The 18,120-nt window shown below is 43.1% G+C and overlaps 1 protein-coding gene across 2 annotated transcripts in view; it reads right to left on the bottom strand.

Annotated features, from left to right (window-relative positions):
- Positions 1–18,120, bottom strand: part of LOC121549961 (partitioning defective 3 homolog) — a 439,443-nt gene that overhangs the window by 180,675 nt on the left and 240,648 nt on the right. For both annotated transcript variants that reach the window (XM_045206775.1, XM_045206776.1), the window contains exons 6-8: positions 9,305–9,414; positions 8,390–8,473; positions 3,730–3,855 (exon numbers count right to left, since the gene is read on the bottom strand). In XM_045206775.1, the coding sequence (XP_045062710.1) occupies positions 3,730–3,855; positions 8,390–8,473; positions 9,305–9,414 (320 nt within the window). The remainder of the gene's footprint in view (positions 1–3,729; positions 3,856–8,389; positions 8,474–9,304; positions 9,415–18,120) is intronic.

Raw genomic sequence — 18,120 nt, 5'->3', positions numbered from 1 at the left:
GTGTGTGTGTGTGTGTGTGTGTGTGTGTGTGTGTGTGTGTGTGTGTGTGTGTGTGTGTGTGTGTGTGTGTGTGTGTGTGTGTGTGTGTGTGTGTGTATGGAAAGGGGTTATGGGTGAGGCCACTGTTCACTAGACAGTAAAATGATAAAACAACAAGGAATACAATGGGAGACATGCAGTAAACACAACAAAGACGGCACACATACAAAGACGTTTATTTTATACGGAATGGACAAACTCCTGTATTAGTTTGGAACCAAATAAGAAAAGCTGCTTTTTTTCTCATTCTGATGCTGCATTGTTTTGTCCTGAGCTCAGATGCCACTTAGCATATAGATAGTCTGGCCTGGAGTGGCCCTGTCGGTCCCACGGCATAAGAGGATAAGGGCCTTCAGAGGGGGGGTGTGTGTTTGTACGCGTGCGTGCGTGTGTGCATGTGCGTGTGTGAGTAGCGTAGCAGAGGATGATGTGATAGACAACAATCCCCCGCGCGTTCCCAGCCTCTCCATTATCACGCCCATGATACCGCATTGAACCCGTCCAAATGAGTTATTGACAATCGCTAAGCCGCTTCCGCCATTATAAACAGCACTTCACCTCAGCGCGGAGCGGAGTGTGCCGAGACACTTATTTCGGTTTTGGTCCTTCATTCTTATGTTAATTTCTCCCTCAAATCATGTGAACTGCAGCAGCCTACGGTGGGTAATGAGAGGCACAGTGACACTCCAGTAATCAGACGATGAGGAGACGAGCAGCTCAGCTTTCTGATTGAATAATAAATTACCCCATCAATGCATCATTACATTTAGTTAGATTAACCGCTTCTAAATATTTATCCATGCAAAACAATCCAATAAGATTATAATATCACTTTGAATTATCTCTGTATGGTGCAGTGCACAATCAAGGAGAGTAGAGAGAGAGAGAGATTGTAAAAAGTGATTTACTTTGCCACTAATTTCCTATAGAATCATATCGTGGTACGGTGCGTTCACGTTGGTGATTGCCGGTGAGAGCTGTGAGCCGTGTGTATGTGGAGCGATAGAAAACATTGCTCCCTTGTGGATTTGGTTTGCAAAACACACATAAGCCTCTTTCACAGCAGAGAGGCCTGGGAGGTACTGTGGATGTTTACCAATGACAAGTCCTGCACAGTATTTACTATTGCCAAACACTTCAGTGGCTTGCCAAGTCTAGATGAATGAATGAACAATGTAGCTAGCTAAGTAGGTACAATAGTTTTGAGTTTTGAAGGCTGGGCCAGGTTATAACTGCTGCCAAACTTGGTCACAAAGTGAATTTAGAAAATGTGAATATGCTTTATTATAAAGATATCATCTAACAGAACTAGGCCATAAGGGAAAGGTACTGTATGTTTGATGACCAGTGTATTAATGCTCTACTACAACATACAGTGGGGGGAAAAAGTATTTAGTCAGCCACCAATTGTGCAAGTTCTCCCACTTAAAAAGATGAGAGAGGCCTGTAATTTTCATCATAGGTACACGTCAACTATGACAGACAAATTGAGAAAAAAAAATCACATTGTAGGATTTTTAATTTATTTATTTGCAAATTATGGTGGAAAATAAGTATTTGGTCACCTACAAACAAGCAAGATTTCTGGCTCTCACAGACCTGTAACTTCTTCTTTAAGAGGCTCCTCTGTCCTCCACTCGTTACCTGTATTAATGGCACCTGTTTGAACTTGTTATCAGTATAAAAGACACCTGTCCACAACCTCAAACAGTCACACTCCAAACTCCACTATGGCCAAGACCAAAGAGCTGTCAAAGGACACCAGAAACAAAATTGTAGACCTGCACCAGGCTGGGAAGACTGAATCTGCAATAGGTAAGCAGCTTGGTTTGAAGAAATCAACTGTGGGAGCAATTATTAGGAAATGGAAGACATACAAGACCACTGATAATCTCCCTCGATCTAGGGCTCCACGCAAGATCTCACCCCGTGGGGTCAAAATGATCAAAAATGAGCAAAAATCCCAGTACCACACGGGGGGACCTAGTGAATGACCTGCAGAGAGCTGGGACCAAAGTAACAAAGCCTACCATCAGTAACACACTACGCCGCCAGGGACTCAAATCCTGCAGTGCCAGACGTGTCCCCCTGCTTAAGCCAGTACATGTCCAGGCCCGTCTGAAGTTTGCTAGAGTGCATTTGGATGATCCAGAAGAGGATTGGGAGAATGTCATATGGTCAGATGAAACCAAAATAGAACTTTTTGGTAAAAACTCAACTCGTCGTGTTTGGAGGACAAAGAATGCTGGGTTGCATCCAAAGAACACCATACCTACTGTGAAGCATGTGGGTGAAAACATCATGATTTGGGGCTGTTTTTCTGCAAAGGGACCAGGACGACTGATCCGTGTAAAGGAAAGAATGAATGGGGCCATGTATCGTGAGATTTTGAGTGAAAACCTCCTTCCATCAGCAAGGGCATTGAAGATGAAACGTGGCTGGGTCTTTCAGCATGACAATGATCCCAAACACACCGCCCGGGCAACGAAGGAGTGGCTTCGTAAGAAGCATTTCAAGGTCCTGGAGTGGCCTAGCCAGTCTCCAGATCTCAACCCCATAGAAAATCTTTGGAGGGAGTTGAAAGTCCGTGTTGCCCAGCGACAGCCCCAAAACATCACTGCTCTAGAGGAGATCTTTATGGAGGAATGGGCCAAAATACCAGCAACAGTGTGTGAAAACCTTGTGAAGACTTACAGAAAATGTTTGACCTGTGTCATTGCCAACAAAGGGTATATAACAAAGTATTAAGAAACTTTTGTTATTGACCAAATACTTATTTTCCACCATAATTTGCAAATAAATTCATAAAAAATCCTACAATGTGATTTTCTGGATTTTTTTTTCTCATTTTGTCTGTCATAGTTGACGTGTACCTATGATGAAAATTACAGGCCTCTCTCATCTTTTTAAGTGGGAGAACTTGCACAATTGGTGGCTGACTAAATACTTTTTTCCCCCACTGTACCTATAGTGTCCCCTCCACATGTACTCTCTGTATAGCCTAAAGCCAGGCAGACCCTACCACATCCCCAGATACCCCATCAGGCCTCACCCTAAGACAGCTAAATGTGAATCCTGAAAGCTCCATCCTAGTCAGCACTAAACCAGGCAGGAGCTCTTCCTAATGGGGAGGATTTTAGCCAGGGCAACCTCCCTCCCTCCACATCCTGGCTCTGGGTCAGGGTCTGGACAAAATGCAATCTATTTCTCATCTCTGGAAAAGACAGCACCGATATGACTCTAAAGCTGTGTTAGTGTGTGTGTGTGTGTGTGTGTGTGCCTCCCCTCCTAGCAATGGCCTTGCATCTTCATTCCACTTTAGGAAATGAAAAGTAGCAATAAATCAATAGAACAGAGGAAGGTGAGGCTCGGGCGCAAAGGTATATTAAGGTTGGTAAGCTCAGAGGAGTAGAGGCGCTTATCAAGGACTATAGGTCATCATGTGGTCTTTATAGAGGATCACTGAGGGCACAACTATCACATTTCAAATAGTCTTCCAACTGTATCTGACTCATAATGCTTAAAGTACAATGTATTACTGTACATTTTGGAGAGAGAAAGCAAGAGAGACAAAGGCAGAGAGAAAAAAGCTCGCAAAATATATGTTTAAGAAAGTTAAGAGGTAATGTCAGGTAAATGTTGAATATGTCCCATCTCTGTCAAGACAGAGGTGAGGTCGGGGGGGCTTACTGTTCAAATCGGATGCTCCTCAGATCCCCATTATTAATCTTGACGACACAGTCGTTCTCCTCGAACAGACCTTCCTGCTCCGCCTTGCCCCCGTGCTCCAGACGCTTCACTAACAACCCCAGGGTCCTGGAACAACGGTACACACGTTACACACCCTCCACACACACAGGTAAAACACACTCTACACACGCGTCACAGACATTACACACACTCATGTTGCGCACACCTTACAGACGTTACACTTACTCCACACACACATGTAACACGCTCTACACACATTACAGACACTTTATACACCAGGTCAAACCACACGTTAAAGTATACACACACCAGGTCTAAGACTTTTCACAGAACAATTAATATCAGTTTAACGCAAACAACTAGTAATTGTCCTCTGCATCCCTTTAATTGAGAATAGGGAATTCATTAGAAAGATTGTCATGTAAAGAAAAGTCAAAAGAGACAGGAAGATAAGTAATGGAAAGTCGAAGGAAGGGTTGTGAAGATATGCACAGAACACATAATTACTGTAGAAACACTGAATAGTAACTATTACTGTAGAAACCCTGAATAGTAACTATTACTGTAGAAACACTGAATATTAACTATTACCGTAGAAACCCTGAATAGTAACTATTACTGTAGAAACACTGAATAGTAACTATTACTGTAGAAACTGTGAATAGTAACTATTACTGTAGAAACACTGAATAGTATCTATTACCGTAGAAACCCTGAATAGTAACTATTACTGTAGAAACACTGAATGGTAACTATTACTGTAGAAACCCTGAATAGTAATTATTACTGTAGAAACACTTAATAGTAACTATTACTGTAGAAACCCTGAATAGTAACTATTACTGTAGAAACACTGAATAGTAACTATTACTGTAGAAACCCTGAATAGTAACTATTACTGTAGAAACACTGCATAGTAACTCTGTCAAGGGATCTTCATCAAATACCTACTTCAGTATCTCCAAATCAATATCATAAATCAGCTAGATTATTGACACCAACACTAACTTCCTAAACTTTAGCCATGATGAGGCAGGTTGACATATACTATTTTCTCTCTTCCCATAAATGCTGTGGTGTGTAATATTGAGCTGTCCCTTCTCCCTGTGAAAGACATCTAAGTGCTAATCCTGGTCTTCAGACTAGTGATGGTTTTATGGCTTCAGTGACGCTGTCTGTCTGTCTGTCTGTCTGTCTGTCTGTCTGTCTGTCAGGGCTTAAAAAGTGAGCAGGCAGCATTGTTATAAATACACGTGCACGCACACCCAAAGGCACACACACCCACAGGCACGCGCACACACACACACACACACACACACACACACACACACACACACACACACACACACACACACACACACACACACACACACACACACACACACACACACAAATGCACAGCCTGCCATCTCAGCAATCCCCTCCAAGCTCCACAATCTTTACCTTCAAACCCTGATGCAGTAAATAAATACATCAGAAAGCAGCTTGGGGTTTTAGCTCTCTCTCGCCCTCCGGATCACCGCGCTACCACAGACGTGTAAAGAGATCTGATAGATGCACAGACAGCAAAACCATAACTCCTGTTTCAAAGGACCAGGAGAAGCTGCAGGTATACTGTGTGCACTCAGACTGTTGTTGCCACTTCTGATGGGAAGTTTTAAGACTTTAAGGCTCCTGAGACTCAAGTAAGGTAAAAACTTATTCAGGGAGAGAAAAGAGATTGAATATTAAGTGGGATTTATTTCTGACTGATATTTTGGATGGGATTTCTGATAGGGCTAGAGGGGGTTTACATAAGCAGACAAGGACACTAGGAGGTGAAAAACGGACAATTTTCTCTGTATTTTATTAGATACGTAAACAAAAACAACAACCATTCCTCTCGCAAAGAAAAAGACAAAAAAAAGTCATTTTCTTCCAGACGAGCGAGGCTAAATTCACGGAGCTGTTTAGCATTTCAGCCGAAAGGGGCACACTGCAGCCACTAGCCGCCTCAGCTCATTAGTTTCATTGGCTGTATAACATGGGCATGCTCACTCACCACCACAAACTCATCTCCCTCCTCAATGGGGGTAAATGGCACATTACTAAGTTAGAATTAAGTGGTACAAAAGGCCTTTGTCCACCACACGGCAGGCGAGCAGAGTAAGCAGGCTGAGGCTTCATAAATTGGATGATAGAGTGGTGGGGAGAGGAGCATAGAGTCAATATAGACTAGCTAGGTGGTGTGGAAGCAAGACAATGGATGCATCCCAAAAGGCACCTTTATAGTGCACTACTTTTGACCAGGGCCCATAGGGAAGAGTTTGAGACGCAGCCTATCTAGTATAGCAACTGATCTTAGATCAGTGTTTTACTGGTGTTCAAGGGCTTTATATTGAACCCAGATGGAGTTGATACTGATTAGCAATCTGTATTCAGTACAGTGTCTAATGATTGGGCATAACATGGGGCTTCTTAGTGATTTCATCACCATTAATAAAGGTGCCCTCATTCTTAATGAAAAAAGCATTAGCACACTTTCAGATCTGTCTCTCTCATATGCTACTGGACATTTGCTAAGGTGCTTATCACTCACTCCATTCAAACTAGAAGACATTATTTAAGATGTATTGAGCCTTCTACCAGTATATTAACTTTCGGTAATTCCCGGATTTCCTGCTTATTCCCTCCTGGAAAATCTGGGAATTTTAGAAAAGTTGTCAGAATTTTACAACTCTACAGGCGAGTCCCTCCCTTCGTCAGCTCCTATGCAGAAGCTTTGCCTGTTGATTGAGAGATAGTTGAGGAGTTGAGCTGAGGAGACTGAGCGACAGAGACCACCTGTTCCATCTATTGACTTTAATTGAATAATAATGCAATCAGGATCCATTTACGCAGCGCAATTATGTCTGACTCTTGTTTACAGTTCACAGTGGTCACAGAAGGAGATCTCATTATTGAAATGGTGGCGGTGTCGCATCTGCGAGAGAGAGAGTGTGTGTCTCTCCCCTATCCACGTCCCTCTCTCCCCTGCAGCTGCAAAGAACCAGTGGCTGCTGTGCTAGCATCGTCGTGACAGCAGACACTTTGAGTGTTCCGTCTGGGCCGGACGTCTGACCCTGCTCGTCTAGACGGTAATGAGACAGCCCTCGGCAGCTAATGCCTGATGTCCTGGAGGAAGAGCTGAGCAGGCCATTAACATCATCTGACTAAACAGTCTCTGTCACGTTATCTAGTTTGGGACGTAATTGAAGGATCTGATGAGGAAACAGTATGGATGGGACCATACGGAATAATATGTTGCAACATTGTCAGACAGTGGCCATTTCCAAAGGCCAAAATCAAAGGACCACTTTGATAGAGGAAGCAGAAAAAAACAAACAGTTTAAGCCAGTTTGTCAGGAGGCTTTATCCAATATCAAAATCATTGATGTTTATAGTCATTCAATCATATTGTTTATTTTATTTCTAATATCTAATATCAATATTTCATCTTCCTTTTCTGAGCCAAAGCTAAGGCAGTATACTGTAAGAATCAGATGCTCAATTCTCAAAGGTCAAGCCTATTTCTAGTTCAACAACATTATGCCAGTTTCTCAGGAACGTCAATAGAATCAAAGTCCTGAGTGAGTTATCTTAATGAAATGACAACAGCAACCTTCAATGGTACAGTCCCACATGATATCCCATATAATTTCTTCCATCAGTGTTTTCACCTCTTTCCTTAGTGTTCCTTCCACTGTATGACTGTGTCCGATATGGCACCCTATTCCCTATATAGTGCACTACTTTTAGCCCTATGGGCCATTTGGGACACATCCGTATGTTACCCTGACCTTGGGGGTGTGCGCTGTGCCAATCCATTGGCGTACATGTAGGACCCATGTTATAAATGAGCTTTTAGTTTGATTGCATTGCCCAGTTCCTGCTGATTGTGAATAACTATAAACTCTGATATATTCAGCATCATGCTCGTCATCACTATTCTTCACCGAGGAGGGTAAAACGCCTAAATAGATACAGTAGCCAGAACAATTTATTTCTCACCTAATAAGTCACCTTCAAACCAGAGGACATCTGAAGTCCATCGTGTCCCGTGGATATAACTCGGAACATAGAACTCACAATAAAAGAAATGTGGAGAACAGACTGTACAGCCTCCAGTCAAGAACAAACCACTTTTATCCTTTCCTTTTTAATGTTCCTTGTCTCCTTGGAGCTGTAAAATAGCACTCACATTGGTAAGGGACAAGAGTTCCAGAAATGGAAAACACAAAAGGAAGAAGAAAGATTAAAAAAGAGGCCAAGAAACATCACAGTCACTCACAATGACAGCCGTGAGCGACAGAGATAGAGAGATCGGGTGAAAGAATGGACAGAGAGAGATACAGAGCGAGTGAGAGCATCAAACTGAACAAAAGGATGCAGCGGACAGATCAGGACAGGGGGCTAGCCTAGTAGGAGTACTGTAGTCTTTTCATACTGGGACAGGGAAGCTGGGCGCTAATAAGTCTAGCAGTGGCTAATAGAAGTACTGGGATCATTAAGGTTCTCGGAGTAGGAATACTGATCTAGGATCAGTTTTGCCTTTTAGATCATAATGAATACAGTTATATGGACAGGTGGGACCTGATCCTAGATCAGCACTCAGTTTTACCTTCTGTCCGTGGCACTGAAAGGCACAACGTGGATCCCCAGAGGCCCGCCGACATTGGACACCTCTACCAGCTTTAGCATGTCACTGTGGGACAATGATGGATGAGGCAGGGGGTGAGAGGGACAGAGGGAGGGAGGGAGCAACGCATGCGTGAAATATAAACAGAACCAGAAAAAATTGAGAATAACACAAAACAACAGGATAACATGACAGGTCTGCGAATGGAGCCTCTATCTAGCAGCTAGGGACATGTTACTGCAGTCACTCACTGTCCCAGTCCCAAATGACACCATATTCCCTTTGTAGTGCACTACTTTTGACCAAGGCCCATAGTGGACAATATAGGAAATAGGGTGCCATTTCGGATACAGTCCCTGTAGAGACTGGCTTTGGCTCAGCTAGGCCTCTTCTCATAAAGCCATCCATTATACAGTCAGGCTGAGGAACCAGAGGTCGATTAAAGACCCAAATGGAGACCCCAATTAAGTGATTAAGATCAGGTCTTTGTGGGTTCTGCAGTAAAACTAGAATTGGAAATGTGGAGGGATGCTTCAGCCCTGCAAATAAAGCTGCGAGTGCATACGAGGGAGTCACATTAACAATAGTTAAATAATACATGGAAAATCACATGTTGATGATGATGTTGATGATGATGATGATGATGATGATGATGGATACATGCACTGAGTGTAAGGTGGTCTTTGAAAATGAGTCTGTAGTGTACTGTAACTATGTTATAATGGTGTATATATTGAGTATAGAACATCTGATTCATGGACACCACCATGTTATTGAGTACTGAGATGAGTGAATCTATATGGTATGCCTGTCATAAGAAGTGGTTATATTACAGGAAGAGAGACAGTTGGGTGAGTCCATTCCTACCAGGAGGATGGGGGTGTCTAGTGCACTTACTCCAGAGATAACTTTGGGAAGTGTTCCACACAGGAGTCTGCTCTCCCCACCGGCTCTATCCTCCCATTCCTCTCTTCCTCCTTCACTCTCTCCTCTTCCTCCGCCTCCTCCTTGACAGACACGAAGAGAGAGAGAGAGAGAGAGAGAGAGAGAGACAGACAGACAGACAGACAGAGAGAGAGAGACAGACAGAAAGAGAACAAGGTGACACAGGGAACATCAAAGACTATACAGCTCTGGTGGTGACCTAAGCTGTCCTACTGTCTGGGTCTCTGCATCTCATCTCTTCTTTCCTCCCTTCTTTTTAATCCAATTACCTGAGAAGGAGAGTAATGGTCTCTGTTTTAGTGTTGGAAATCTCTCTCTCTCTCTCTCTCTCTCTCTCTCTCTCTCTCTCTCTCTCTCTCTCTCTCTCTCTCTCTCTCTCTCTCTCTCTCTCTCTCTCTCTCTCTCTCTCTCTCTCTCTCTCTCTCTCTCTCTCTCTCTCTCTCTCTCTCTCTCTCTCTCTCTCTCTCTCTCTCTCTCTCTCTCTCTCTCTCTCTCTCTCTCTGCAGCATCAGACAGAGGACAGCCAAGCAACACTGAAGTGGCCATAATCGATTACTCATACTCAATCAATCTGGATGGGGGGATGGGAAGAGGAGAGGAGGTGGGGGTTTGCCAGGTTCTTACAGTAATCTGATAAAGCGACGGGAGGATGAGACACAGGCCATTTGTTTCTTTCACTTTCCCTCTCTCCATTTCATTTACCCTTCTCTCTCTTCTTCAGTCAGGGCCATTAGACATTATACCTCTCTGTCTCTCTGTTTACAGACATACTTAATATCAGACAGCTGGGGACCTTAGCGTCCTCTGTGAGAAACAGGAAGTTCTTATACTGAATTAAAGAGATACAGTCATTGTATTCATGATATATGCAGATAACAATGTAGTATTTTTACAGTGGTAGTACCAAAACAAATCTCATAACATTTATCCACAGCTGATTCATACAGTATTGTGAGTGTAATCGTGATATTTAGATCAAGAAGGTAGGTGGAAATTCGGCCTAATTTGAGCCCAACCTCTCTTTGATATAATAATGACATTTCTGGGGGGTGAGGTTAGTATGTCTAGACACTTAGCAGAGAGGGAGGAGGAGACCTGAAATGGTTTGTTAGCCACTGATATTAATATGCCGACTGCCTCATCCCTCACCTTCCCTCCTCGCTGAAATGTCAAGCACATCTAAATAACCGCTCTGCTCTGCTCTCTCGCTTTCTCTCACTCTCTTTTTATGGAAATACATTCAGCCCTTTCAAACTGTGAACCGCTGCGACACGGGAGGGTTTTAGAGGGGGTACTGGGGCCCGTCGGGAGACTCTTATTCTTATTTATATATTTCCGAAGGTGAATAGAGACTGACACGGGGTCATGACAATTTAATCAGAATACATACAGAATCCTGCTGCCTAGCAGCTGCTGTTTCCTCTATTAGGTGTTTCTATGAAAATGAGTCAATCACCTTTGTCCCCCACGCAAGGCCCCGACTCTGCTGTTTTTAATTATACGTCATGGCAGGTCTCAAGTGCCTCCTTGCTTTTATTCATATGCTTTGTATTGGAAAACCAGGGGGGATACTGGCATAATGTACAGTGGGGCCTCAATGGACCTGGCAACCCAATGAGACCTGGTAACCCGTGGAATGCTTATATAAAAAATAAACAGAGGACTGAAGGATAATATAATGGTGGAGGTGAAGGGAAAAGAAGGGAAGGAAGCATGTGATAATGGAAAAATAAATACAATCAGATATCCAGAATTGGAATACATTGACTGAGGAAGAGAAAGGGAAAAATATTCTAAAAGTCCTAAAAAAAGCCAGATAATTTGCATAGAGCATGTATGCAAGGGAAGATGAATGGCGGAGCACTCTTTGCTTGTTGCCTTTGACAATAGGGTTTAGATGGCTGGGTTGAAGCCGAGGAAGAGGTGGTGATTCACATTTATCATTACTGACACTGACAAGTAATTAACTCCCATAACAGTTGCTCTCGGTGACAAGCCTAAGCCTTGCTGTTTGTTGAGTGACAATTTTGGATGACATGAATGCATCTCTGCTCCCGAGAATCTCTATTCAGTGGAATGGGAGACCTGTCGAGCTGAGGCTGAGCTAAGCGGTAGAGGTGGAGGAGTGGAGTGGATGACTGGAGGAGAGGAGGAGTGGAGGAGAGAGCGAGATTTCAGTGTTTAGAGCTCATTGGTACACAGAGGTGAGGAGAGGTTTCTATCTAGGATTCACAACAGAGATAGGTAGCAAGATACTGTAGTATTTTTTTTTTTTTTTTTAAAGACGTGTTTTTGGGGACTGTACTATTTTTGCGGCCATTAATGTAGTATTTAAGAAAAAAAAAAAGTTGATAATACTGTAGTATTTACTATAGTATACTACAACATTCTATGGTAAGTACTACACATGATCGAGGGATACTACAGTGTGTAGTATATTATTCTACAGTATACTACAGTTTACTACAGAATGATATAGTAAGTACTGTAGTATTCTATAGTAAAGTGCAGTATTTTTTTCATGTGGAGGGAGCGAGGGAGACAAAGAGTGGGAGAGAGAAATACAAAAGAGAGAGAGTGAAAGAAATAAGCGAGAGAGCAAGCGAGATAGAGATATAGTAAGGTAGATATAGCAGTCCCTTAAGGGATAACTGGTGACTTTGACATCCCTGATGGACTGATTGACTGAGTGACTCGGAAGCAGTGGGTGTCACTCTCCTCTTGTCACCAAGGGCAGAAAGAGAGCCTTACACAGGCTGCCAGCCCTGCTCTATTGTCCATCTGTCTCTCTCTCTGTCTCGTTGCCAGTGCTAAGCACTTAGCGACAGGAGAGGTGAGCCACTAGCTAACGAGACACATCTCTCTCTCTCTCTCTCTCTCTCTCTCTCTCTCTCTCTCTCTCTCTCTCTCTCTCTCTCTCTCTCTCTCTCTCTCTCTCTCTCTCTCTCTCTCTCTCTCTCTCTCTCTCTCTCTCTCTCTCTCTCTCTCTCTCTCTCTCTCTCTCTCTCTCTCTCTCTCTCTCTCTCTCTCTCTCTCTCTCTCTCTGTTTTAACTTTATAGGTCTATTACAATGAAGTAAAGCTTGTGCCTTCAATGATGTAACTATTGGGCCAAAAAAGGTATTTTAAAAATCAATCTCTCTCTCTCTCTCTCCATCCCATTCCCCTGACTATAGTTGGCCGGACAATGCCTTCCTTCCTGATCAGACGGGAAGTAGCTCTGCAGCGTTTCACCTCTCTCTGCACCTCACTTTAGGCCCTGTCTATGTAGTGCAGAGTCAGACATGGTGGAGTGGAGGGGCCAGAGAGCACATCTCTCAACACGTGGGGCTGGGATGGCTGTGTGCTGTGCGGGCATGGGGCTGGGTCAGGGCCAACTGCCTCTCCAACAATGATAGGAAGCACAGGGTTAGGAGCCTGGCGGTTAGACAGCCAGTGCATTAGAATATTGAAGCAGATATGAAACTTGGCTTGGCAGCCAAACGGGGAGAGAGTAGAGGGAGGGACTTTAAATTGCAGAGTGCCGTGGTGAGAGAGTGGACAGGGGGAATGAGGAGGACAAGGGGTGGAGCTGCTGGATGCAGGACTAGCTACCTGCCGGGTTCACGGATAGACCCTGAAACACACACGTCGACGCATACGCAAACATACATTGTCTGCTCGCTGGAGGGTTGGGGCTATGGGTGTGCGCTGAAGAACCTTCCATCAGAACCCATCCTGAAGGTGTGTGTGTGTGTGTGTGTGCGTGTGTCCATGTGTGTGTGTGTGACAGCTTAATGTGGTCAACACACCATCATCTCTGACAATGTCACATACTTCATCACAATGGCTGCCAGTGAAGAAGTAGCTACAATACAATGAAGGCTAAATACCATGCTATTTAAATACTGTATAACAAGCCGGTGGCAAATGTGCCACAGAAAATACAGGAAAACAAGCAATTTAACATGGCCATTAGGCACTGCTAAAGCATACAGAAGACTTCTCTCATAGTTGTGGTTTAAAAATATATAACAGTAATTACACTAGGTGAAGAAAAAAGTAATAGCCATAAAAATAAACACTGGAATGGCTAAGTGTAACAAACTCTTTGACGTGTGAAAAGAAATCCATATTATGATGTTGAAATGAGGAAGGGGGAGAGGGTGGAGGGAGGGTGGAGGGAGGCTTTCCTCTCATTCACAAAGGTCAAGGCCAATAATTGCATCCTCATTACATGATTGAGCTAATGTGGTTACAGTGCAGTCCTAGAGACAGAGACAAATGAAACCATACAATACACTGACACCATGTCTGGCATAGCATGATAGTGGACATTGCTTCTCTAGTCACCATAATGCAAGGACAAATACAGTATAGCTACAGTAGAGAGACACAGCTAGTAAAGGCTTCATAAAGCCTTTAAATCAGGGTCAATTCAAATTTAAGTTAAATTCAAATTCAATAACTGAAAAAATACAGTATGTTCAATAATTTCTCAATAAACTGAAAAGAAACATTCCATTTCAGAATTTTAACTTCAAATCCCTTCCTGAATTTTAATTGACCCCAACCCTACATTAAATACTTGACTACACTGCTGAATCGTGACAAACAACTGGGATCCACTCTTAAACAGATCCTGTCTGAACTATGTTTTTCCAACTGTCATTCCAAGTTTAATTTGTCACTTGCACAAGTACAGTGAAATGTTTAACTTGCAAGCCCTCCCCAACAGTGCAGTAATCAATATCAAAATAGCATAACAAAACAAAACAAAAAACTATATAGACTAAATTCGAGCCACACACAAAGTTCTCATTGTAACTGTATGAGTTCAGTTATTTTCAACTAGAGTGACCATATACATAATGTAAGACTGCCCTCCCTGGACAAAAGATAAATGTGAATTTCAATAATTAATATCCTTTTAAACCTCTGGGTCTGACCAGAGAGCATTCCTTCCTAACCTGACTGTTATTGATGAGTCTCCGTCCGCTTTAGATTTTGTTATTGACTCAGTGATTGATTTAAGCCCTTATAATTAGCTGTCCCTAATTGAATTAATGTTCAATTTAACAATACAGCAGCCCAGAGCAGAGGGAAGCTGTGTCATTGATAGATCTGCCTGGACTCATGGTTGGCAGATGATGTACTCGAACACAGATGCAATTCATTGACTGAGAGGAGAAGAAGGAAGAAACTAACTAGCCCCTCCGGTCCAGTTCTCCAAATGCCAGTCTTGTCTGCAACACACAACACACCCTTTCAGACTGATGTGGACAAATGCGACCCAGGTAGGCTCACATCTCTGATTTAATTTGCTTAATAGCATTAAGAACCTGTTTGGGCTTTAATTTGCCTAAAGTATATCCACGTCATACGGAATGCAAACTTGTATAAGCTATTAGCTGTGTGTCTTAAAAACAAAGGCAGACAGGGAGATTTAAAGGTTTGATGTCTTTGTTGATTAAAAGGGGAGAAAACTATATCAACTTGACAAGAAATAGAACCAGGGGCAAATGTGAAGTTTACGACATCTGAGATTCAGTGCCAGGAAAAGAGATTTCATTAGCCAGTAATGGAGCTTGGTGTGTTTCCTAACTGCATTATGGGTAGCTGATTCCTGCACCCCTGTTGGCATCTCTGCTGACCCCTGATTGGCTGAAGCCTCTTCTCCTGGACTGATGATTAAGAACATCCATATTGGATATAGTTTATCAAAAGGATTGGTACATCTAATCCCTACTTGGCAACGGGGAGTCAGTCCTCTGCTTTGAACATGACCCCAGTCCTGAGTCCATGGGTTCTGAGTCAGTAGAATCAGAGAGTAGAACACATGTCCTCATCAGAGAGTTTGCCTCTGTGTTTCTCCCCATCGGCAGAGACACGGACAGCCGGCCCACACAGAGTTACTCTACTGTCATTTCTATCCAGTGTGTGTGTGTGTGTGTTGTGTGTGTGAAGCTCTCTCTGCAGAACTGGAATCTAATAATTTCCTCACTAGATGCTGTGCTAGACAGAATATAGATGCTGTACATTAGAGTTGTATTGGAGGCCTACTACTGTAGCAATACAAGTGTTCTGCTTCCGCCCTGGGGCCTCTCCTGTTGGGTATGACTTTGACCTCAGCTCTCAGCAAATGAATGAAACAGGTTAATCCTATTTTATTTTTAAGGATTTATACACTGTTCTTGGTCCTCTGAAGAGCTATCAATGGTGTGGCTCTATTTAGAGGCCTTAGTAATTGCAATGGCTGCATTTCTTTCCCTTGCCTGACAAACTGCATGGCATGAATGGAAATTGTATGTGGCTTTCCTCTTGTTGAGTTCTTAGTTGTTCATCAACACGATGAATAATCTGAAATGCACATGTATTATTATCACATATGGAAATGATCATACATTGATGATAAACTGTATGAAATGCTCATAGACAGTATGGTTTATACCTTCATACTCACCCACCATTACTGCCACAGAGGAAAAAGTGAGTAGCAACGTGAATTACATTATCAGGACCGTCTCAGTGTCCACATAATGACGTTATCTCTGGTTTCTGCCCTTTTAACATTCCTTAAACCTAACATAAATGTAAATAACTGTCTATAACTGTCTGATAACTCGGGCCGGTTGATGCATAGGCTGTGTTAATAGGGTAGTTAAGATGGCTGATTCAAATGACCTGATGACTCTGAGGGAAGAGGGGTTAATGACAGGGGAGCAACAATCACATCCAATCTAATCACTGAGATGTTTTTGGGGGTCTAATTTGGGATAATGACAGTTAGCTCTGAGGGGCGGGTGACAGGGGAAGGAGAATGGACTTTTGTAGAGTTTCACATTTGACTGGGTTTTGAGGAGGTCAACTTGTTTTGGAATCAACAGATTGTTGGCATTTCCTCAACTTGGCCTTATGGTCAAGGGACAATACTGAAAAATGTATGCACTCACTAACTGTAAGTCACTCTGGATAAGAGCGTCTGCTAAATGACTAAAATGTAAAATGTAAATGGAACAGCAACTTTTAGACGGATATTATCCTTTTCTCTAGCATCTGAGGCTGTGTACCAAATGGCACACTTTGCCCTATGGGCCCTGGTCAAAAGTAGTGCACTACATAGGGATTTGCCATTTGGGATGCACACTGTCCCTTACTTGATTAAGTAAGGTGAGGTGTGTCTGTGTCTCCACTCATAATCTCTAGGTTGAGTGTATGTGAACTGTGAAGCTGAAAGGATGAGTGTCAGGCTTGGTCTTGAACTGAGCATTAACTGGGGCATGTGGTACGTTTAAGCAATAAGGCACCTCAAGGGTTTGTGGTATATGGCCAATATACCATGGCTAAGGGCAGGTTCTTAGGCATGATGCAACGCCCTTAGCCGTGGTATACTGGCCATATACCACAAACCCCTGAGGTGCCTTATTGCTATTATAAACTGGTTAACAACGTAATTAGAGCAGTAAAAAGAAATGTTCTGTCATACCTGTGGTATACGGTCTGATATACCACGGCTTTCAGCCAATTGTCACGGATTCAGCCGAGGCTGCTCCTCCTCCTTGCTCGGGCAGGCTTCGGCGTTCGTTGTCACCGGAGTACTAGCTGCTGCCGATCTATGGTTCTGTGTTCTACTTGTCTTGTCTTTATTTTTCACACCTGGTTCCCATTAGGTATTGATTACTTCCCTATTTAACCCTCTGGCTCCCACTGTATGTTGTGCGTGTTTGTTCATGTTTGGTTGTCGGCTGGTGAGCGGGTTTGTTTCCTCCCTGCGTGGAGGTTATGTTATTTAGGTTAGGTTAGCGATTAGCTCTGTGTCCTGCGCCTGACTTCGTCCTACCGCATCACACTGACATCCTGACACCAATCAGCATTCAAGGCTCGAACCATCCAGTTTATAATAAGCATTAACTCAACTCTAAAGTTATAACTGAGCTCTACATGAACTGAACTATGTGGTTCTTTTCACATGAACTGAGCTCTGTGGTACTTTTAGCAGATTAATCATCATTTTGAGCTGATTGGGGGGAGGACAGTCTCGTCTTCTCTGAACATCTAATCCATCTCTCAGAGTGTCTGTGAAGGTCAGTGAGTGTATCTCCCATTAGATACCCTCAGACAGACACAGAGACACAAATGTATTTCAGCATTTCAACAACGTGTAAAATAGATAGAGGACACTCAAGTTTCAAACAGGTGAACTGTAACTAAATATACCTATTACACAGTATCTTATTTGAGCCCTGGTCAAATGTAGTGCACTAAAAAGGGAATAGGGCGCAATTCGGGACAAACACTAGAAATTCCAATTCCAATTGACTGAAATGAAATGGAATTGATTCCATCCCTGCAGGGAGTCAACCAGTATCTAAAGCAGAGAGCAGAGACACGCCCTGTTTCCCCATTAGTATGCTACAGGTTGTTTCCCATGCATACCTCATCATAGACACCTCAACGAGGTAAGTCTGAAGGAGGATGATTGATGTGGTCCTATGAATGATTGAACAGGAGCAGAGTACACACTAGAGCTAGTCATTACTGAGCAGCCAGTCTATTCCTCAGATTAACTCTTGTTTGCTGTGTTGCCCGAGAGCTTCATTTTAAAGACGGCGGGTGGAGGTGCTCAGCGGGGAGCGGCGCTTCATTCATTTATTTTAATTGCTGGAGTCTGAGATTCTGGGGGTTGGGATTAATTTGGCCGTGTCCTCTCTCTATTGGTGGGTAAATGAAGTGGACCAACTGGGGACTCAGAGAGGACCAGTAATGAAATGAGTCCCAGCGGACCTACTG

This window comes from Coregonus clupeaformis, chromosome 23, assembly GCF_020615455.1.
Source record: "Coregonus clupeaformis isolate EN_2021a chromosome 23, ASM2061545v1, whole genome shotgun sequence".
NCBI classification, from domain to species: Eukaryota; Metazoa; Chordata; class Actinopteri; order Salmoniformes; family Salmonidae; genus Coregonus; species Coregonus clupeaformis.
This window is presented reverse-complemented; position numbering and strand designations above follow the sequence as displayed.